Source organism: Protopterus annectens, chromosome 11.part0, assembly GCF_019279795.1.
Source record: "Protopterus annectens isolate FY-2018-M chromosome 11.part0, PAN1.0, whole genome shotgun sequence".
NCBI classification, from domain to species: Eukaryota; Metazoa; Chordata; order Ceratodontiformes; family Protopteridae; genus Protopterus; species Protopterus annectens.
Genome location: NC_056745.1, coordinates 1,195,912,320 through 1,195,934,906, shown reverse-complemented (window position 1 = coordinate 1,195,934,906; position 22,587 = coordinate 1,195,912,320). Strand labels below are relative to the sequence as shown.

General features: G+C 40.2%; 1 protein-coding gene across 1 annotated transcript in view; it reads right to left on the bottom strand.

Annotated features, from left to right (window-relative positions):
- LOC122814856 (chloride anion exchanger-like) overlaps nt 1–22,587 on the bottom strand; it is a 526,231-nt gene that overhangs the window by 11,660 nt on the left and 491,984 nt on the right. The window contains exon 19 of the mRNA XM_044087137.1: nt 8,366–8,431. Coding sequence (XP_043943072.1) covers nt 8,366–8,431 — 66 coding nt within the window. The remainder of the gene's footprint in view (nt 1–8,365; nt 8,432–22,587) is intronic.

Genomic DNA, 22,587 nt, shown 5'->3' with positions numbered 1-22,587 from the left:
AGTACCAGATTTTAAATATTGCTCATATATACTTAGTTGCTAAAATAAGAAGCTCTGCATTAGCAAACATTTTCTGAAGGACATGAAGTATGAAGCACGTGTCTGCCATTATTCAATGACTACAATCCACAACCGTTTGCCAGCAAACATGCATTTGAAGAACAGACTAAAATACCACTCAACTTCTTTGCTCAATAATTCCAAATCCAAAAAATAAGGGAACAAAGGACAAAAAAAAAAAACAATTTTAAATATTATTCTCATTCACTTAAAAATTTTAATAGAACAACTTGTGCTGCATCGGCATCCATTTTTCTGAATAATAATAAGTATGAACCTCTTAATCTCTGGCATTCTGTAATCATCACTGATTTACCAGAAATCTAATGAGGGACAGAATGAAAATATTAACTAAAATCGAGGCATTCTGCAAATTTGGAGACAGCAAATCATCATGGGGGTATGCAGCATGAACTTGTCACATTCATAAAATATCTAAGGGTTGTTCTTAACAATGAGATGAAGTTTTAAGATAATATCTTATCTCTTGTAAATAAGGTGCACCAGCAGTCTGTAGTATAAGGAACTTTCTGTGTGAACTTTCCTTACTCCCACTTTTAAAACAATATGGCCTTTAGTTGATGATGTAATACACTACATAGATTCTAATTAGGGATGTATACAAAGGAATCCACCTGCCTTTGGCTGCTCTTGAGTAGTATGCTTTGAACTTAGTTATGTCACTGACTAATAGTCAGATTTGGAAACCAAGCCGTTTAGAGCTTTCCTGCCACCAAAGAGAATGCTTCTGTGTAGGCTTTTGAGAATCAACAGTTGGTTAATATTGTTTCATTGCTTGACAAATAAGTTTCCTTCAGGGGAAAAAAATTCCACTTTATTTTTTATGACACAAAGATTACTTTTTTCTGAAAGACTTGTTTATTTAAGCCCGGAAGAGTGTTCTTATTGACAGTCAAATGACTTTTATTCACTTTTAAATGAGAACATTACTTTTTTAACTTTTGCGGTAAAAAATTGTTAAAACTTATTTCAGACTACTGTTTTTGTGATTAAATGTGTATTATTTTACTTTTGGGAATTTGGGTACATGTTTAAAGTGCTTTCCACTATATTTTAAAGGGGGAAAATTACTTTTTTTTTACAACTTACCTGTTTTACCAACTATTGCTGCTAGGCTTCCATGGGAATTGGGCAGCTTTTTTTTGGTTTAACCATGGAACAACCTGCCAGTTTTTCAGTTCTTTCTTCTTCTAGACACAAAAAGAAGAATGCTGCTGAAATGCCTCGGTCACAGGTGGGGGACTTTGCTGTGACCAAAGCTGGTTAATCGGACCACTCATCTTTTTCCTTGGGTTCTGCTGGTGTAGTTCCTATAACCGCTATGGACTGGGGAGTTGACACATCATTTGTGGTTGTTCGACTGCCTTTTGTTGGTCCTGTAAGAAGGGGTGGAGAATGTCACTGTATCTGGCCAAAAAGCTGTGTCCATCCCCAGGGAGGTTTTTGCTGGCGAATCTGTGACTGTTTCTTCTGAAATTACTATAGAAAAGAAATAAAAACTTAAGCATGTGTTTTCATCTGTCTCAGTAACCCTGGGCAAGAATAATTTACTGGGCTTTGCTCAGTGTTTAGTGCTGGCTCTTGAACTTTCTTGTATGGCTGTTTCTGGTAAAAGGAAAAGGAAGCCTTCATTTTCTGAAAAGATTCAAGACATTGAACCTCTAAATGACTGTGAAGAGAATGAGTGGGTGTTGTCTCCACAGACTTCTGGTTTCTTTTTCAGATTCTGATGAATGTGCGGCTTCAACCGTCCCTTTGAATGCTTCTCTTTCTCTGAAACGATTTCCAGAATGACTCGATTGTTTCAGTGGGAAAACAGCAATGTTTCTCAGTCTGTCAAAAAGTATTATGAAGTATTACAACTGGAATTTCCAGAATCTAGTCCTGTTCTTTCCGATTTGGAGGATGTTTTTGTCACAGCCTGCAATTTCTCTGACAGTCAGCCTGCTGCCCCTAAAAAAGCAGATAGATTATACAAAATGCCTTGGTCTTTTAAGCTATTATATACTCATTCCAGAGCTGACCCAGTAGCTATTACTTAAACTAAATATGAATCCAGCTGCCGTTAAACATTTGGTTGATAACAATCCCTCTCCATCTGACAAAGATGGGAAGGCTTTTGTTAAATTTAAGGAAAAAGTGTATTCTTCTGCAATACGTGTTTTTAGACTTCCCAACTATCAAACTGACATGTTGAAGTTTATGCTCCCCAGTAGTGAGTATATAAGATAAACAGGATATAATTTTACAACCACAGGACCCATGGCTGACCATTATCTACAGGATGTCTTAGTATGACCAGTCCTCCTCCCAGAGAATTAAGACACCAGTACTCAGTCATAAAAGTTTAATTCAATGGCTTAGCATTCTTGTCAAAATACTATTTATGAATATCATCATCCTGTTCAGTTTAGGTTTTGTTAGTCCTGCTCCTCACACAGTATGAGCATACCTCTCAACCTCTTAAAGCAAGAAATCTGGACAAAACCATTAATAAAAAGTGGGGCAAAGGCCCAGAAATTGGTATAATTTTTAAATATTGCTCTCACAAGCTTAGAAAGTTGATAGAAAACAGGTTTTGCATTGATATGACTTTTCTGAAGGATATGAAGTCTGAAAATCAAATGTCTGTCATTTTCTAACTTCAATCTTTAATGATTTGCCACTAATTTGCCAGAAAACCACAATTCTATGAAAAATGGATAAAAATATGAGGCCAAAATCTGAACATTCTGCGAAAATCTGTATAGTTGAGAGGTATGTATATGAGGTTCATGTTGGATAACAGTGACTACTTCATACAGAGTAGAATATAACTGGCTTTTTATTGTGAGAATATGCAAAATGTTTTGGCATCTGTTTCCTTTTGTGAAGAGAGATCTGCTTTGTGTAACTTGGTGTCTTCTGTGTTTCAAGTGACTACCGATCGTTTAAAAGGTGTATATGATTCTGCTGATGTCACCTCCAGGACTGATGCTACTGGAACTGTTATGAGGAGGTTTGCCTGTATGCGTTCTCAAAACCTCCCAGAGGATGTCAGGAATGGAATTTTGAATCCCCCTTGGCTGGAGATCTAGTTTTTGGACCTTCTGCTGCAGAGGTCATTAAAAACTGTGATAAGAAGGGGAAGCGGATTCAAGGGGTCTCTCAAATATTACAGTCTTCTTTCTCAAAGTTTATCAAAGGATCCAATGGTCTATATACAATTTTTTTTAAATAAACAGTCTCAGCAGACAGCTGGTAAGCAGACATGTATTTATTTATTTGTTTATTTGTCTTTGTTGACTGAGAAAGTCTGACTGGGCACAGCCCATTTTCAGCGGAGACTTGGGGAGAAAATCTCCACCACAATACATTTATATTAACAAGTGGACTTCAGACAGTTCTCAGAAAAGTAACAGTTATATTTCTCATGAAACAACAAATATAATTACAAGACAGGTATATACAGTGAAGTATTTACATCAACAATTATACAGTTGTTCCAGCTTTAAAATCTAGCAGAATTAAATGGATTGATAGTGCAGAAGGGAAACACTAGGTTTCTCATCCAGGAAAAAAGAGGTCATTGTTCCCCTCTACTCATCACTCATTAGATCCATTATAGAGTACAATGCCCCTTTTGGTATGTACCTCACAAGACATCTACAACAACTGGAAAGGCCACAGAAATACCTCACAAAGAGAATTACCGGCCTCAAACAGATGCCCTATGCAGACCGTCTCAAAAAACTCCAGCTTTACTCTGTCACATATCGCCTACTCAGAGGCGATCTCTGCCTAACATACAAAGCTATGTCAAACCCAGAGCTGTTGGACATGCTCCACGTAAAGAAATCCCTATCCCTCCGAGCTACATGCTCTAGGGACCTAAACAATAAACCGAACATGCTGGAGGGATAGATTCCTTTCTCAGAGACTTCCCATACTCTGGAACAAACTACCTATCTATATCAAACAAAGCTCCTCATTAGCACTCTTCAAGAAAAATCTTGATGATTGGATGGGAGATAGGAAATTCACCCTGAGGATCACTTCTGTGGCTCTGCCTGACAGGGGCACAGGAAAATAATTTTCTTGGGTGGCAAAAGCCAGGGTACCATTTGGCTAGGCTTATATAGGCCCTAGGGCCAATAGCCTAGTACCTACCTATGAACGTATGAAGTATTGTAAAGAAGTTTAGTGTTCTTAAATTTCAGTAAAGAAAGGTTTGCAAAGACTTCAAGATACGTAATGAAGTTAGTTATAAAATTATGTAAGAAGGGAGCTTTTAGTATTGTATAGGTTTCTAAAGTGTTCAAGAGATATGTTGTAGTAAGTTATAAAACTATGTGGGAGGGGGTGGAAGATATTAGTATTGTACAGGAGGACAGTGGTAATAGCATATGACTGAGACAGCATGGTATAGGATTATTTCTACAATAACATAGATGTTACAAAAAGAAAGCAGAAATCCCCAGGAGAAAAGATAGCTAATGAATGACTATATGAAGGACTCCCCCACCACTACCTTGGCAGTCCCTTAATTCTTCCAGAAAGTCTGAACCTCCATTTCTGTCTTTGGCAAACAGGTTTGCTGCAGACAAACAGGTTTTAAGTGTAATCCATCAAGGGTACAGATGGCAAAGGGTGTGTCACACACCTCTCCAGGGTATTTCTCCTCACCCGCCAGACCAAACTCTTCTTTTCCCTCCTGTGATCCAGCATACGTTCACTCTGGGGTATTAGAAACTGTTCCTTCTCCTCATTTAGGAAAAGAGTTTTATTTAAGTATATTTCTGGTGTCAAAGAAAAAAGATACTTGAAGACCAGTTTTGGACCTTTCTTTTCTGAACCAGTTTCTGATAATGCCCAATCAAAATGGTGTTACCTCTTATTCCCTATTTGAGTTATCTAGTGACCTTAGTTTTAAAAGATACATGTTTTCACATTCTTATAGATCCAGATTTTAGATGTTTCTTAAGGTTTTTTGTATCTGAATCACAATAGCAGTTCTCTGCATTACCTTTTGGGCTAGCTACTGCTCCAAGGTGCTCCAAGGCTGTTCACAAACTGTCTAGCTCCTGTAATGGCCTTCTGTAAGGTATTCACATTTTCCCTATTTAGATGACTTGCTTAACTCTGCTGAGTTGTTTTTCAAAGTGTGAACAATCGATCACATGGAGCTGAATTCCAAGAGAACATTCAGAAATTTCTTTCGACTCCTCACAGGATTGTTTTCTTAGGGTGTCTCCAGGACATGTCAGTTCAAATAGCTTTTCTTCCGCAGGAAAAAAAGATCTGTATTTAGACTTATTCCTGATGTTTTCCACTCATACTTTTATGTCAGCCAGGAATTCCTCAGAATTCTAGGTCTCATAGTATATACGATACTTGTGATACCGTTTGTAAGACTCCACAGAGAATGTTCCACTAGTACCTGAAATCTCTATGGTCCCAATATCAACATCCACTGAATTTTCAGATTCCAGTTTTGAGGTTTCGGAAAAGGGAGATTATGTGGTGAAGACACCAAAATTCTCAGAATTCAGGTCTTCCATTTTCCTCTTGTACTCCAGCATAGGCAGTAACAGCAGATGTCATAGACTTTGCTTGGAGCAGTGTCAGTGGGAATAAAATGCTGTCAACTCTCTCAATCATCTGTTGTCCTTTGGTCCTTGGCACCTCTACAAATGTTTATAGACAACACAACATTGATGTGGTACATAAACAAGTAAAGGGGGAACCAGATATTACCCTCTGTGCAGACCAGTCATGGTAGCCTGGGATATAGCTTTTCAGCACAATCTCACTCTGCAGGCATGTTACATGCCATTACAGCAGAACTGTGTGGCAGACAAGCTGAGAGGGCCCAGGGCAGACATTCATAAATGAAAACTAAATCTGAGGGTCTTCCTAGATTTGATCCATCTGTACGGCACACTTCAAATAAATCTTTTTGCCTCCGCTCTAAGCAATCACTTGGCAAATTTCTGCTCCTGGACTCCATGCCAGAAGGCCTGGAAGACAGATGCTTTTTCTTTTCCTTGGACATGAGTGCTCCTGTATGCTTTTCCACCCTTTCCACTAATATTCAGGGTCTACTTCTTCTTTTGGCTTTTCCCAGTTAGGGGTCGCCACAGCGGATCACCTGTCCGCTCATGATTGGCAGTGGAGTTTTACGGTGTCTAGTTGCTAGCCTGGTGCCAAACCTTCCACAGAAGGTGCACACACACACACACACACACACACACACACACACACACACACACACACACACACACACACACACACACACACACACACACCTAGGGCCAGTTTAGAGTGTCCAATCCACCTACAGCATGTCTTTGGGATGTGGGAGGAAACCGGAGCACCTGGAGGAAACCCACGCGACCACAGGGAGGACATGCAGACTCCACACAGAAGGCATCCCAGCCAAGGATCGAACCAGAGAACCTCTTGCTGTGAGGCAGCAATGCTAACCACTGCACCACCACAGCCACCCTTCCACTAATATTCAGGGTAATTCTGAATATTCAGAAGCACTACTGAAAGATCATTTTGTTGACTTCCTTCTGGACCAAGCAACAGTGGTTTTTCCTTCTTCTGAAAATAGCCAGACAATTACCACAAGCTTCCTCACAGACTAGTTTTACTCACACAAGACCAGGGGTGTTTGATACATCCTAACCCTAAACAACTACAACTGGCTGCCTGGATGATAACATTTTAATACTCTTTATGCACTTTTTCTGAATTTATGCAGCAGGTATTAAAGGAGGCAATAAAAACCTGCTACTAGAAAATCCTCTATTTGCAAACGGAAAAGTCTTTTTAGTTTGTGCCAAGACAATAGCCAGCACCCATTCAGAGCTAGTGTTTCTCTATTTTTACATTTTTGAGGGAGTTACTGTCTTATGGCCTGTTCATTTGTCAGCCATTTCAGCATATCTGCTCATGCATCCCTCTCTTTCCATGCACTCATGAAAACGTTTTTGAAATGGTTGTTACATATGAGGCATCCTAGAAAACATGTGGCTTGTCCTTGGGCTCTTAATTTTGTGTTACAAAAACTCTTAATTGATTTCAACTAGCTCATCAGGCTGACTTGAGATTTTTAACATGGAAACAGTCTTACTTATTGCACTGACCTCTGCATGAAGAGTATCTGAGTTGCAGACTCTTATGGTGGATCAGCCTTATCTCATTTTCCATAAAGATAGGGGTTCTTCAAGAACTAATCCTTCATTTATGCCTAAAGTGGTATCCAAGTTTAACTTAAACCATGATATCCATTTCCCTGTCTTCTTTTCAGAACCTAAAAATAAGGGAGAAAGAATACTCCATAACTTGGATATCCACAGACAACTAAGGTACTATCGTGATAGGGCAAAATCTTTTAGAACTTTTAGGACTTCTAATCTGTTGTTCATTTTTTGTGATTGTAAGAAAAAGAGAAAACCTGCACCAAAACAGGCTATTTCCAAATTGTTGTCTCATGCTATTACTTTTTGTTGCACTCACTACAGCAAAACTATTCCAGGCAGGGTAAAGGCTTCATCTGTGGCTTTATGTAAAGGGTTGGATTTTAGAAGTATTCTAGAAGCATTCTAGAAGCAGCAACTTGGTCCCCTGTGCAGACTTTTACAAGGCACTATATAGCACTATAAACTAGATTCAGTCCCTAGGTATAGGACACACTTTGCTGGGAATATTCTCCATGGGCTCCTGGACCCTCATTTTTCCTCATCCCAGCCAGTATAAGCTAATATACCTGTATAGCTTAGGAGAATGCAGCAGTGATCCTTATTAACATTATACAGTTGTATAAGTACATTTACCATAACAGTAGATGTTAGAATGATCACTGCTGCAGTAGCTATTCCCTCCCTCCCTCCATCTCCCTTATTTTTGTATGTTTTTTTTTTATTTCATGGTCTGGCCATTCATTTTTATTTTCCTAGCATTGTCCTCAGATTGTTTGATTTCACAAGAAGTAAAATGAAGTAGTAGAGTTGTGTGTGAGTTGCAGCTGCCTATACGTGAGTGCAGGGAAGTGCATAGTCCTGCAACTTATACTGTTACACAGACTATATTTTTCAGAACTTTGTTTTCAAACTTATATGCAGCATTTATATGACATATATTTGTCACTGTGCCTTAGGTATTTCCAGTTTGAGCCTTTTAGTAGTCAGTAAAGTGCAGTTCAAGGAGGTCTGCTTAAGTCTTTGGATGAAAGAGAAAAGCATCTTACATTTTATATTAAGTTTTTAGCTTCTGAAAAAAATCACATTTCACTTACTGAACATTCCCTGTTTCTCAATTCTCCATTATCAGTGTTACGATGTACCATGCCATTGTTTCTACCCTGTAATAAAATATTTAAAAATTGTTAGTAGTAGTATTTTGTGAAACAAACATACATATGTACATTTAAAGTCTTTGAAAACTTTAATAAACAAACCACATGTTGATAAAATTGTCAATGGGTGCATTTAAATTATCTTTTTTAATTCCATTGTTGTCTCTGTATAAAAGAAAACACTGGGGCTAGGATTCACAAATGAACACGAAGCACTAATACTGGATGGATTCACTGAGCAAAGCTGCTCATAGCTCATCAGACATGAGTTATCATGTCGTACAATTTCCTATACACTTTGCATGGCCACAGTGCATGTACAAAATTGCACTGCACAATGTGGTATATCCCAGCATGGAGTACTACAGTATTAGTATGGAAACTACTGCCAAAATGAACAGATGATGAAGATGAGCAATTCATTATTTAGGGCTGTTAAACCTAGAAAGAGATGAGCATTGTTCCTCTGTGTTCATTATTTTCAGTCTTCCAACCTTCCACCCTTCTCTGTTCTGCAGTTATTTAAAAATAATGAAATGTGGTAGCGTGACAGAAGGCATGCTGCTACTACCCTGAGCAGTGCCCTTCCAAAGCCATTCTTCCTAATGGATACGAGTGATCAGGGCTTAAAGCCATATGTGGCTAGAAAATGTCCAAGCCATTCAAAAGAAACCAACAGCAATCCTATCATACAATACACAGAGTTACAGCTGCAAAGACAGAGTCCGTATCCCAAATTCTGAATTCTGCCCCCCCCCATTATGGTAACGTAATCCATACTTCTCAACTGTCCCTTATTTTGTAAAAATAACAGTACACTGACTCTGGATTCTGAATTATTGATAAACAATTAATATTTTCTTTTACTTTTGTTAATCAAAGATTTTTTTCTGATAAGGTTGTGCTAGACTTAAGGAATAGTTTCATGTGTGACAGTTAAAATAGTTGCACCCTGATTTACCTCCTATGTTTTCTGTGTTTTGCACTCTTTGTTGACAGGGATATCACATATGTCAGTTGTCAGGCACAATGAGTATCCTTATATAATATGTAATAAAATCAGATACCCCTACCATTACTATATTAGCGAAAAACAGTTTTTGTCAGTGTTGTGTGCCTCTTCACAGTATATGTGTAGATTTCTGAATGGCTTAGTTTATTTGCTTTGTAATTATGGGAAAATAATTTTTTGGGGAGTGATACCGTCATCACATATATATATATATATATATATATATATATATATATATATATATATGTATATATATATATATATATATATATATATATATATATGTATATATATATATATATATATATATATATATATATATATATATATGGCTCTAGGACAGTTGATCAAAAGACCAACTGTCCGAATCCAACCCTACCGAACACCGTTTACCAAAACTACTTTCACCGAAAAAGCAGTTTTGGTAAACGGAAGGTAAAACACACACACACACACACACACACACACACACACACACACACACACACACACACACACACAAAAAAAAACACACACCATGTTTACGCAGGGGGGTTTCACCCTGCACCCCCCACACCCCCCTACTTTTAAATTCTCACTCCAAGATTGCACTACAGTGGGGAAAAGGGAATATTCCCTTATCCCCACTGTAGTCCGATCTCACCCACTACCACTTCCCCCCGATTCCCTGTACTTTTACGAAAGTTTCGCGAAAGCACTTTTTTCGATAAAAAGTGCTTTCACAAAACTGTGACAGCCCGTTACACTTTCGGTGAAACAGGCTTTCGGTAGACTGTCCAGGTTCCATATATATATATATATATATATGTGTGTGGATCTACTTTAGTAGACCAATATTTTACTTACCCGGCTTTCACATCGCCGAGTCAAAAGGACCAAAAATGCAGAGGACCGACATCTGGAACACGGAATTACCACTCCAGGTAAGTGACTGCTTGGCCATCCTGTTGAACTTTGCCCTTTACCTCCAAGATAGTGCATGGGTGTGTTTACTTTTCTTCGGTTTTATTTTTTTTTCAGGATGGCCAAGCAATTATTTACCTGGAGGGGTAAATCAGTGATCCGGATGTCGGTCTTCTGCGTTTGTCGGTCCTTTCATCTCAGCGATGTGAAAGTCGGGTAAGTGGACTGGCAGTATAGTGAAGTAGATCTATATGTATATATATATTTATATATATTTATATATTTATATATATATATATATTTTTATATATATATATATATTTTTTTTTTTTTTTCAAGGATTAAGTGAGGCAAACTGCTCTCATGAAGAAGTAGACAGAACAAGTATCTGCTGAGATACCAGGTTCAAAAGTTGCATTATGGACTGTCAGTTTCCCCTCTATTTCTCCTGTCAACCTGGTAGACATGTTTTTTTTGAGGCAGTGTAGCAAATGCCTCATGTACACTGATGATCCCTTACTCCTAAATCACTCAAGTACAGTTTGTGAGAAATGCTCCTACACTAAGAATCTGGAATCACTGCTCTCTCACACCCAGAACAGCAACACTAAACAAGTTGTCAGCTCATACACCATGACTCCTATTCGTAATATGCACCCAACACATAAACCTTCATATGCAGAGGTACTCTTCAGAAACCTGCCTAAACACCAGAGACCTCCAAAACGCAAACATACTACACCTAACACAACACCCACAGCACTCAATACACATAAAAACACTAGCATCTGTGTCTCATCAATTAAGCCCTTAAGGTAATGCACAGTTATTCCAAATATTTTAGTTATAGGCAACTCTATAGTTACACATACAAACACCCCACTTACCAGGTTGAACAAGGTGACGGTTACAGTCAACTGCCTGTCTGGTGCAAGGATTCACCAGATCACACATGCAGTGAAGTCCCTCAACACAACTAGTACCTTTATGTTGCCTTCATAGTTCATGTTGGTGTGAATGACTTGAGATGTACCTCTCTGGACTATATGAAGAGAGACATGATTGAGCTCTCTGAATATGTGCCCCAGGCAGGTATGTCCCTAGCTTTGACCAGCATTTTACCCTTGCCTAGGATGATATCACAATATAAACAGAAAATGATCGACTTTGATAATTGGCTTAGTTTTTTGTGTCATTCTAAGTGGATCCAGTTCCTGTCAGCCTGGGATTATATGGTGGATAGACCATGCTGCTTTGCCAGAGATGGTCTTTACCTGGCACCTCTAGGCTTTTGGTTGCTGGCTAAGGCACTTGCCTCCCCCATAATACCTTTTTTAGACAAGGTCACAACAACAAGACTCCCGACATGAAAATATCAAACACAAAGAAACTAAGGGTCATGCTGCCAAACGCTAGGAGTTTAAATCAGAAAATGCACTCTCTGGAAGCACTCCTCTCCCAGGAAAATGAAAATACCCTGCCCTGCAAGGTTACAATGCCTTCCACACTTTCAGACCACAAACTGAAGGTGTGAGAACCAATGAAGGTGGAGTAGCTATCTTCATTAAAGGTAATTATACTTCTTGACTGGTTAGGCAAGAAAACACTATGGAGCTACTCCAAGTCCAAGTTACCATGGGTAAGACTACCCTTCAGGTCATTGTCAGTTACAGGTCCCCTTCCATGAACCTAGATTCCCACACAGTTTATTTAGACCTACTTGGGACAATTAAGGTACAACCTAACACCCTAGTCATGGGTGACATCAACTATACTTTTATTAATTTGAAACTTATACAAGCCCAAACTCACTCGCACAAAAGTTCCTGGACTCTGTTAACTCAAATGCCATGAAACAAATTGTGCACCACCCTACAAAGGGCTCCAATATTCTAGACATAGCTTACCTTTCAACTGTACAGATTTTCACAGAATGTCCAGATTTTTGCTTCATACTTTTGGTGTGTTCCTCCTAAAATCTGTACCTTTCTGGCAAACAGCTGAGGATTGAAGTCATTAAATAATGACAAATATTTGAGTTTAAGACTCCACATCCTTCAGAAAATTCATGCTAATGCAAAATCTATTATTCTATCAATTTTCTAAGTTTGTAAGAGCAATATTTAAAATCTGTCCCTAACAGTCTCCCCATCATCTTAGGCTTTGTCCAGATATTTTGCTCTAAGAGGTTTAAAGGTATGAAACATAGTCTTCACCAATATGAGTGACTGATGCAATGCCTCAAGTGTAGGGTCCACACTGGCTAAATCTGACAATACATCAGTCATTTTGTGAAGTAGCAATAGCAACAGAACTCTCCAAAGGAGAAGTTAGGCTAAAAAGACTTCACCAAAGCTAACCATACCCTCCTAAGGGAAGGTATAATCGACTTCCAAGCTTCAGTTTCCACAGATGGCATTGACAGCTATACACCATTTTCTTCTTCGTTCGGCTTTTCCCGGTTAGGGGTCACCACAGCAAATCATCTGTCCGCTCATGATTGGCAGTGGAGTTTTACAGTGTCGAGTTGCCAGCCCAGCGTCCAACCTTCCACAGAAGGCACACACACGCACACACTCACACCCAGGGCCAATTTAGAGTGTCCAATTCACCTACTGCATGTCTTTGGGATGTGGGAGGAAACCGGAGCACCCGGAGGAAACCCACGCAACCACAGGGAGGACATGCAGACTCTGCACAGAAGGCACCCCATCTGAGAATCGAACCGGAGGTGGCAATGCTAACTGATGCACCACTGTGGCCGCCCATACTAAGGTATACACTGATACCCTGTATAAACATCTACACAAATGCATAGACACAGCCATGCTGGGTAGGATTAAAGCAAGATCCTCAAGAAAAAAAAAAAACATCCTGGTGGACGTCTAGCATTAATAAATTATACAATAAGAGAAAGAAGCTGCTGTATAAAAATATACAAGTGAGATCCTAAAACTGGAAGAACACCCTCCTCAGCCTAAACAAGCAAATAAGACAACTCGTGAAATCTTCAAACAGCAACTATGAGAAAAATTTAGCAATCATAGCCAAAGATATCCATAAGGCTTTCTTTGTCTACGCCCACAACCAAAAAGGTAGGACTCAAATGTGTGCTGAACTAATTGTGGATGGCTTTACATGCACTGACCCTGCAGAAATTGCAAGCCTACTAGCAGATAGGTGTGGTGAAAATACTACAAATCATGTCTTCATCATCTCCTCCTCCCTGCATCTCAAAAGAGCAAGTCATAAATGGTCTCTCCAAGGGTAAGAACTTAGCCCACATGGGACCAGATGGCATTCCGGGCTGCGTTCTTAATGTTCTAAAACAAGAGCTAGCTACTCCATTAGGGACTCAATTCAACAGCAGCCTGCCCTGATTACTGGCTTTATCCCCACTGAATGGAAAATAGTGACTGTTATCCTCCTCCACAAGGACAGCTTGGTAGCAGACCCAGGTAACTATAGACCCATAAGTTTAACCAGCGGCATCTGTAAGGCAATAGAACAAATCATCATGGACCTCATAAATAAGGATATAGTTGAATTCCAAACCCTGGATCCATCCCAGTTCAGTTTTGTCAAGGGCAGGTTATGCCTGCTAAATCTGGTGGACTTCTTCGAGAATATGACCAGAGTCATAGACAAGAGCAAAGCTCCGCACACAGTCTATCTTGACATAGCCAAGGCCTTCAACACTATCCCACATTCGAGCATAATTGACAAACTAACCCAGTTGAATATCAACCCCTATGTTGTCAGGTGGGTTGCAAACTGGCTCACAGATCAATAATACTCAGTCAAAGTGGGATACATTACTTCTACTAGCAGACCTGTCACCAGTGGGTTCCCACAAGGGTCAGTGCTGGGTCCCTTCTTGTTTGGCGTATACTTCTAAGAAGTCCAGACCAAAATGGAGGGGCTGTGGCTAACCAAGTTTGTGGATGACTGCAAATAGGTATTATCACTGAATACCCTAGGGATGTCAGAGTACTTCAAAAGCGGCTTACATAGGCCAATGATTGGTCCAAAAGCAATGGTCTTAAACTAAATGATAAAAAATGCATCATTATTCCCTTCAGTAAAAACAATGTCACTGCTGATTATAAAATAAACAATAACACCCTAAGTACCAATTCAGTAGTGAGAGACCTGGGAACATAAGTTGACTGTGACCTCAACTTTGACCACCATGTGTCTACTATGGTGAGGAAGGCATTCTACATCGCTCACCTGATTAGCAAAGGCATCACCTCAAGAGGTAAGTCTCCTGCACTCATCCCTCATCAGGCCTATTACTGAATATAATGCTCCCTTTGCTATGTACCATACCAGAAACCTGAAGCAACTTGAGAGACCTCAGAAATTTCTAACTAAGAAAATTCACGGTCTCCGGCACATGTCTTATACAGGCAGAGTGAAGTCACTGTCACTGTACTCAATAGCGTATAGACTACTCAGAGTTAACTTATGTCTGGTTTACAGGGCTATCTCTGACCCAAATCTGATGGAAATGCTGCCCATCTGTAATTCAAATTGGACTAGAGTCACCCGTTCCAGAGACCTCAGTGACCTCAGTCTAGCTGTGACATAAAAAGGACCTGCTGGAGAGACAGATATATCTCTCACAGCTTGCCAGTATTCTGGAATAGGCTTCCAGTCTATATCAAGCAGAGCACCTCCATGGCCCTGTTTAAGTGTAACCTGGATGACTGGATGGGAAACAGTAAATTTCTGCCAGGGATTGTCCCAGCTTCTCTCCTGGACATGGGTAGTCCTTGCTAGAAAAACCTTGGGCACAGATGACATTTCTCATCTAGTATTATACTGGGATTTAATGGCTAGGCTTGTAAAGACCCTTCGGTCAATAGCCTAGTAACATCCTATGAACTTATGAACCTGTAAACCTGAATTGAGAATATTTAGTTTTACCTAAAGTACAAGGTAGCATTTACAGAGCCAAGCACATGAATTTAGTTTTGTGTTTAATAGCATAATGCTCACTTTTGTACTTTCAACATACAATTTGGTGACCATGCCAATAAGCTATGTTGCAAATGTTAATATGTAACTTGGAACAGTTTGTGTAAATCCATGTATTTTTTTCTGAGATTATAGCTGCCTAGAGAAGGAGCAAGACAGGCTTTTATTTGTGTGCGAGTAATCATTTTTTTCTCTGAGGTGCAATGACATTGGTTTGACAAAATATAGAGGATTACGATTGGGTCAAAATTCACTACAAGAGCAGTGTAAAGCAAAGATCAAGAGGTTAAGCTTGACCTCCATTTGAAGAATGCAAAATAAAAGTCATAACTGGGAAGACCTGAGCATACTTATTTTTAGTGCTTGGTTTTTATCTTCTCCGTGTACTACTAGTTACAGAAAAAAAAAGTTTAGGAATGTTTTGAATGCCATAAAAAACAGCATTGTACAGGCAGAGGACAGAAGTGGCGTCCCTCTGCCACCTTTGTTTTTTATATGCGGCAGAGAAGTGTCTAACAAGTTTTAAAACTGTTATGTATTATTTTTGGCCGTTCTGTGGTGGCTGGCACTGGCAACTGTTATACTATAACAGAAGACTCAAATATAACAATACTGGGAGATGCTCAACAAATCTTTGTTAAGCCCCTTTTTATGCCAGAAAGGTGACTAATAAAGGTTTTTTTCTTGAATCCAGAGATTAATCATGGCATTCCAAGCATCACAAATTAAGGGAGTGTGAGGATGAAAAAAATGCTTTCATAGTATATTTTGGTGTAGTTGCTTACTTACTGTGCAGCCAGGAGTACATGTCTTTCATGATTCTGTGTAATGGAGTTGTCAGTTTTAAGCAGTTTTTTTGTGATGCAATTAACAATAGGATAATAAAGTAATGGGTTGAATGAGACTTGTCTGCTGTAGAAATGTTGTTTTTCTGTTTCTAATATTAACTTTTATAAAATTCTGCCATTGGGTGGCCATGGTGTTGCAGTGGTTAGCATTGTCGCCTCACAGCAAGAGGTTCTCCGGTTCGATCCTCGGCTGGGGTGCCTTCTGTGAGGAGTCTGCATGTCCTCCCTGTGGTCACGTGGGTTTCCTCCGGGTGCTCTGGTTTCCTCCCACATCCCAAAGACATGCAGTAGGTGGATTGGACACTCTAAATTGGCCCTAGGTGTGAGTGCACGTGTGTGTGTGCCTTCTGTGGATGGTTGGGTGCCGGGCTGGCAACTCGACACTGTAAAACTCTACTGCCAATCATGAGCGGACAGGTAATCTGCTGTGGCGACCCCTAACTGGGAAAAGCCAGAAGAAGAAGATAAAATTCTGCCATTCATTGTTTCATCTTTGACCTTTCTGAGTGGGATCTTCCATTTGTATAAGCACATGTATGTGAACAAGATGACACGCCACAGGTGACGGGGGGAGAGGAAAATGATCTCACAGCAGTCCTGAGGCATATCCCTTGATTTCTGTATCCACCACTTGTCCAAGTCAGAGGATAATAAAATTCATTGATGGGGGTGGGGAGTGATGAGTGAACCAGCAGCACACCTGCAGAGACACTTCAGGGGGGGCAGCATTCCAGTAGCAATTTACATCAGACACAGGTGTGATTTTTTTTTTTTTTGGTAATATTTATTTTGGTTACAGCTTTTGCATTTGTCACATTAGTACAATATTTTTGTATGCGCAAGCATGTATGTGTGTTCCTCTAGGACTTCATGTGTTCATGTATTGTGGTCAAGTGCACAAAACAAGGACAGTTTCTGGTTATGTCACCTATGACCTGAATATTTGTTCTTGATAATATACTTTCACTCCCCACAGCACTATGACATCTGTGGGTAACATTAAGTTGTGTTTGTCATATGTATGTAATTACTGTACACAAAGTTATAGCAAGGATAGGCAAAGGAAGTGGCTACCTTGGGCACAGGGTGTTAGGGAGTGCAGTTGGCAGTGTAGGAGAGGTGCTGGTCTTTCCCTGCAAGCAATTGTAATAAACAGCTATGATTACAATCACAGCTGCACCATTAACTGCCTAAATGCCTTTCATTCAATTTTGACTGCTGTTAGACATCACAACTGACACTGTGTAAGAGTTGCTGATTGGTAATTGCAAGGCTAAAGGCAGTATTGGTAAGCATTTAATCAGTGACCATCGCAGGCACAGCTATTTAAATATCATTCATTCAGTGTCTGTGTGCTAAGAAATGCAGCAAGGCACTAGTATCAGTCTTTGTTACAGTTTATAGAAGGTATTTAGACAGTATAACAAAAAGCTGTTTTATGATGCACACTAGTTCTTTGCTTATAGTCAGAGGACTTCAGATCTAGAAGACATTGTTTTGGTCCTCAGTCGAGGTTGAGGAGGTGGATACCAAAAGGGATCACTGCCAAGGGTGCCGCCTCTGGTTGTAGGTAACCTTGCAAATACACCTCAACCTCCAACATAAAACCTACAACATAGGCAGGAAGTCTCACAGTACTTCATGAGGTTTGTTGTGCCCATCAGCTGCTCCACTAAGTTTTAACTTTTTAAGTTCAGTCTGAGTTTCTTTCTGATTTTAGAAGTAGATGAAGTGGTCAGTCTGGGGAAGATGTCTTCAAATCTGAGAAAATGTGAAGAAGATATGGGTCCACAGGTGTATATTAAGGTATTAGTTGAGTAGACCATTAGGAGCTTAGCCACTGCATTTCCTACAGTTTACTCCTTCTGTCCACTAGGCTGGATTTAGAGGGAGTTAGAGCATTACTTTGTTTGATATGGAGAAGAGTCTTATTTCATATGTAGGGGATTCCTTTAGAGTAGTATCTATACTTCCAACACTTTCTGTAAATATTAAGTTGTAAATTTAGATGTTAGGCGCAGGTATTGGTGGTTCTTCCTGTTCTAAAAACCTGTAAAAGGTCAAGCAGGACACAGTATTTTACAAGCTTGTAAACTACATAGAGCTCACCGGGTCTATGTTTAGTGATTAAATGGCATGTTCCCTGAACGGCCATTCTTTACACACATAATACTGAATGTGCCTTTCAATGAAAGTCCATATGATCATAATTAATTACACTGAATGATCATAATTGGCCAATATAAACAAAATGGCATGAAGTGCATACTTATCAGTAATGCAGGGATAGGAAATCTGCCCTTTCCCCACTGTAGTGCGATTTCAGTTGGGGGTGTGTGGGGGGCACAACCCCCTACATAAACAGGGTCCGGTGTTCACCAAATCCTCCTCATGAGATTGCACTCCAATGGGAAAAGGGCAGATTTCCTTATCCCTACATTACCGATAAGATCATTCTTCATGACATTTTCTTTATGTTGACCGACTATTGATCATTTGATGATATTGTTTACAATCATATGGTCTTTTATTGAAAAGAACTTTCGATGATATGTTTAAGTTGAATGGCCATTCAAGCAAAGTGCCATTTGATGGGTAAACAGACCCTGAGCTCATAGATTCATAGGATCATAGGTAGGTACTAGGCTATCAGCCCAAGGGCCTAGGTAAGCCTAGCCAACAAGGTTCCCTGGCTTATGCCACCCAAGAAAGTTATTTTCCTGTGCCACAAAGCCTGACGTGAGGCTATGGTTGAACATGGTGCTTAGGTGGGGAGCCAGTTTGTTCTAAAGTTTGTGTAAAATGCAGGCTGGGATGTTATCCGGTCCCATGGATGCTGTGTTTTGACTTTAGAGAGTGCAGCTTTTACCTGCATAGTTGTGATTACAGGGACTCTGCATTCTTCCTGTGTAGATATGTGCCCTTTAGGGAGTGAGAGGGGGGGTAAAGTTAGCACTGAACCTATCTGCCAGGATGTTGGCAATATCATTTGGTTCTGTAATTTTCATGCCATTCTGCTGTAACTCAGAGCAGATCTGAGTGTCGCCATTGAGATTCTTGACATAGCTATAGAATGCTTTGTGGTTGTCTCTAGAATCAGTGGTGATTTTGTTTTTGTAGCTAGCTTTGGAGGATTTTATAAGGGATCTCAGCTTCTTACTGAGGCTGACCAGAGAGCTCCTCCACTCATGGGATTTTACTCTCTTTTGCAACAATTTCTTCCTTCTGTTGTTGAGTTTGTTTATGGCAGGGGACCACCAGATTGGCTTCCTTTTTTTGGAGGATAGCATCTTGGTTCTGTTTGGGATAGCACGATGCATGCACTCGTGTAAGTGCTTACAGAGTGTATTTGTGTAGGATTCAGGAGTCGTAACCATATTGTCCATCTGCATGGGTGTCATGAAGTTCACCACTTCTGTCTTAAGAAGCATAAAGTTGGCTTTGGAGGAATGTTTTACAGTGGTTTCCTTAATGGGGCATGGGGGCGGGATGTGGATATCTAGGGTGATTAGCTTATGGTCGGATCTGACCAACAAGGAGTTGACTTCAGGTGTGGAACACCGGCCACTCATGTTGGTAATGACTAGGTCTAGGATATTGTTGCCCCTGGTGGGGGTGTGGATAAGTTGATCCTGGGCATTGGAATTGATGAATTCCATAAAGCGTTGAGCGAAGGAGTAGGTACATGAGTAGTTTTCCCAGTTAATGTTGGGGTAGTTGAAATTGCCCATTATTAGGGTGTTTGGTTGAACCCTAATATTTTCCAGTATATCAAGAAAAGAGGAGTGGGAATCCTGGGGCATGGTGGGGGATCTGTAGCAAGCTGCAATTTGAATTGCAGTTTTGCCCAGAGTTAGTTGCACTTGGATAACCTCGGATGTATTATGCTGAGCCACTAGTAGGGAGGTGTGGATATCCTTAATGAATATGGACACACCTCCCCCTTTATTGTTCCAGTCCAGGTTAGGTGGCCGAAAAGTGTGGAATGAGTTATAGCCTGGTAATGCAGGGGTTCTCTCTGGAGCCTTGAACCAGATCTCAGTCACTGCACAGATATCGATGTTCTCCATTTTAAGGAGTGCCTTGAGGGAGTGCATTTTGAGATTTAGACTTCTAGCACTGAGTAGCATTACCCTCAGTTTTTGCTTGCCTGTTCCTGTTAAGGTGGTGAATTTGTCATTTGAACCTTGCCTAAAAAAGGCACTATGGGGTAGCAAGAGCCTTAGCCAGTATCTGGAATCCCAGAGGTGACAGGTGCATGCCATCTCTGGCAAAGCATCGTGGTCTGTCAATCATGTCTTCCCAGGCAGACAGATACTGGATCCCCTTACAATGACACCAGAAACTTAGCCAATTGTTGAAGTCAATCATTTTGTCCCTGTACTGCGGTATCAATCTGGGTGATGGAAGGATGCTAATCAGGGCTAGGGTCATACCTGCCTGGGCTACAAGATTGGAGAGATCTTCCATGTCTCTTTTCATGTAGTCCAGGGAGGTACGTCTCAGGTCATTAACACCAACATGGACAATGACAGAGTCATATTTGTACTTGTTGTGAATTGACCTGAGTGCATGGGTTATATGGCATGACCTCAGTGCGTGGGTTATGTGGTGGATCCTGGCACCTGACAGGCAGCTGACAGTAACCTTCTCCTTGTTTAGCCTGGTGAGTTGGGACATCATTGTGCCTGACTATAGAGTCACCTATGACTAGTGTGTTGGGTATGTTGTTTTGCCTTGTGGGCTGTGGTTGAGTGGCACACTGGCTCTGTGGGATATGTGTCATTTGGGTTATGTTGGGGGGGGTGGAGGTTGCTTGCATTTCTGCTTTGGAGGTCTCTGTTGCTTGAGCAGATTATTATTGAGAGCCTCCACAAATGTTTTTATGTTTCTATGTGTGGATTTTGGTGGTGTAGATTTACTGGGACTATGTGATGAGTGTGGTGTGATACAAGTGTTTACCTTCTCCTCTTGACTGTCAAGTTCAGTCTTGGTTGGAGAGAGCTTTACCTCCAGTTTGGCTAGATAAGTGCATCTCTCACAGGTTCTAGTGTTGGGTGGTAGGAGGAGAGGGTTGTCTGTGTACATGAGGCAATTGCTACATTGCCCCAAGATCCCCAGATTCATCACAAAGGCAGGAGAGAACACTGGGAGCTGATCCTTGGACATGCCTGAATAAAAAAACTATTTTCCTGTAGACAAGTGAGGAAAGTGAGTACAAGAGCTGTTTTTCTCTAAGCAAGTGAGGATGTAAGTGCAAAAACTGTTTTCCCTCTAGGTAATGAGGAAGGTTGAGTGCTGTAGTAATTTGTAGCTTATTTAGTGCTTAGAACAAGTTCTGAACAAGTGCTGAGCACGAATAAGCAAATTAAAGTGCTAAAATTAAGAATATGTATCTGAACTAGACTAGTTATAGGAAAGCAACAAGTGCAAATGTGGGCTATTAAATCAGAAAGTTGAAAGAGATGGAAAATTGCCCAAACGTCCAATAACTACAATTTCTGGGCCAGAAACCACTCCTCTTCTGGTAGATAGGCTACCTAGTGCTTTCCACTCCCACTGATAAGCTAGCAGGCTTCCCTCCAACACAGACAGGTTTGGGGGGCTCAGAAGCTTACAAACAGTCCTGGATATAGCAAATCTGTATCTGGACTAGACTAGTTACATGAAAGGAAGGAAACAAGCATAATTTTTTTGTTACAGTTAAGCAGAACACAGGGAGATTCTAGCAAAGTTTTTTTTGTAATGGAAATGGAGAGAGGAGAAGCAGAAGATAATTCAAGGTTAGGAAACTAAGTGGGTTGGCCTTCTCAAATGTTCTCTCTGTATTAGGTAGACTGAGCTAATGACACTAGACTAGGAGGAGTGTCCCAACTGCAAAGCCACCAAGTATAACAGCAAAACACCAACAGGCAGGGAGGGTGGGGAACAATACTAAAGCTACTAGCCTACACTCTTTTAGACAGTAAACACTACAGAAATGTTTATCACAGCAGAAGAACAGCAGTGAGCCACAAAATGAAAGTTTTAAACAAATAAAGGAGCAAGGAGACTCTACAAAATGCAAACAAATCAGTTATATGATGCACTCCTTGGCAGGAAATCAGAACAAACAAATAGGTGCTTAACAAGTAGGGAAATTTCCCGTTAATACCTTAAACACAGTGAAACTAGCTAAAAAGCTTTACAAACAGTGTGACAGTAAAAATCTTATTTATCAGGCCCTGTAAGGCAGACAATTTTAGTTTAACCATGCAGATTAGTTAATAGCAATAAAATACAATAAAAAGTATGCAGCAGGCAATGAAAAGTGCTATATATAAATTTCTAGAAGCAATACGTGTTAAAAATAAGCAAAAAAAAAAAAAAAAACAGGATACTTATTGTTAAATACCTCAGATCAGAGTTGTAGTTAA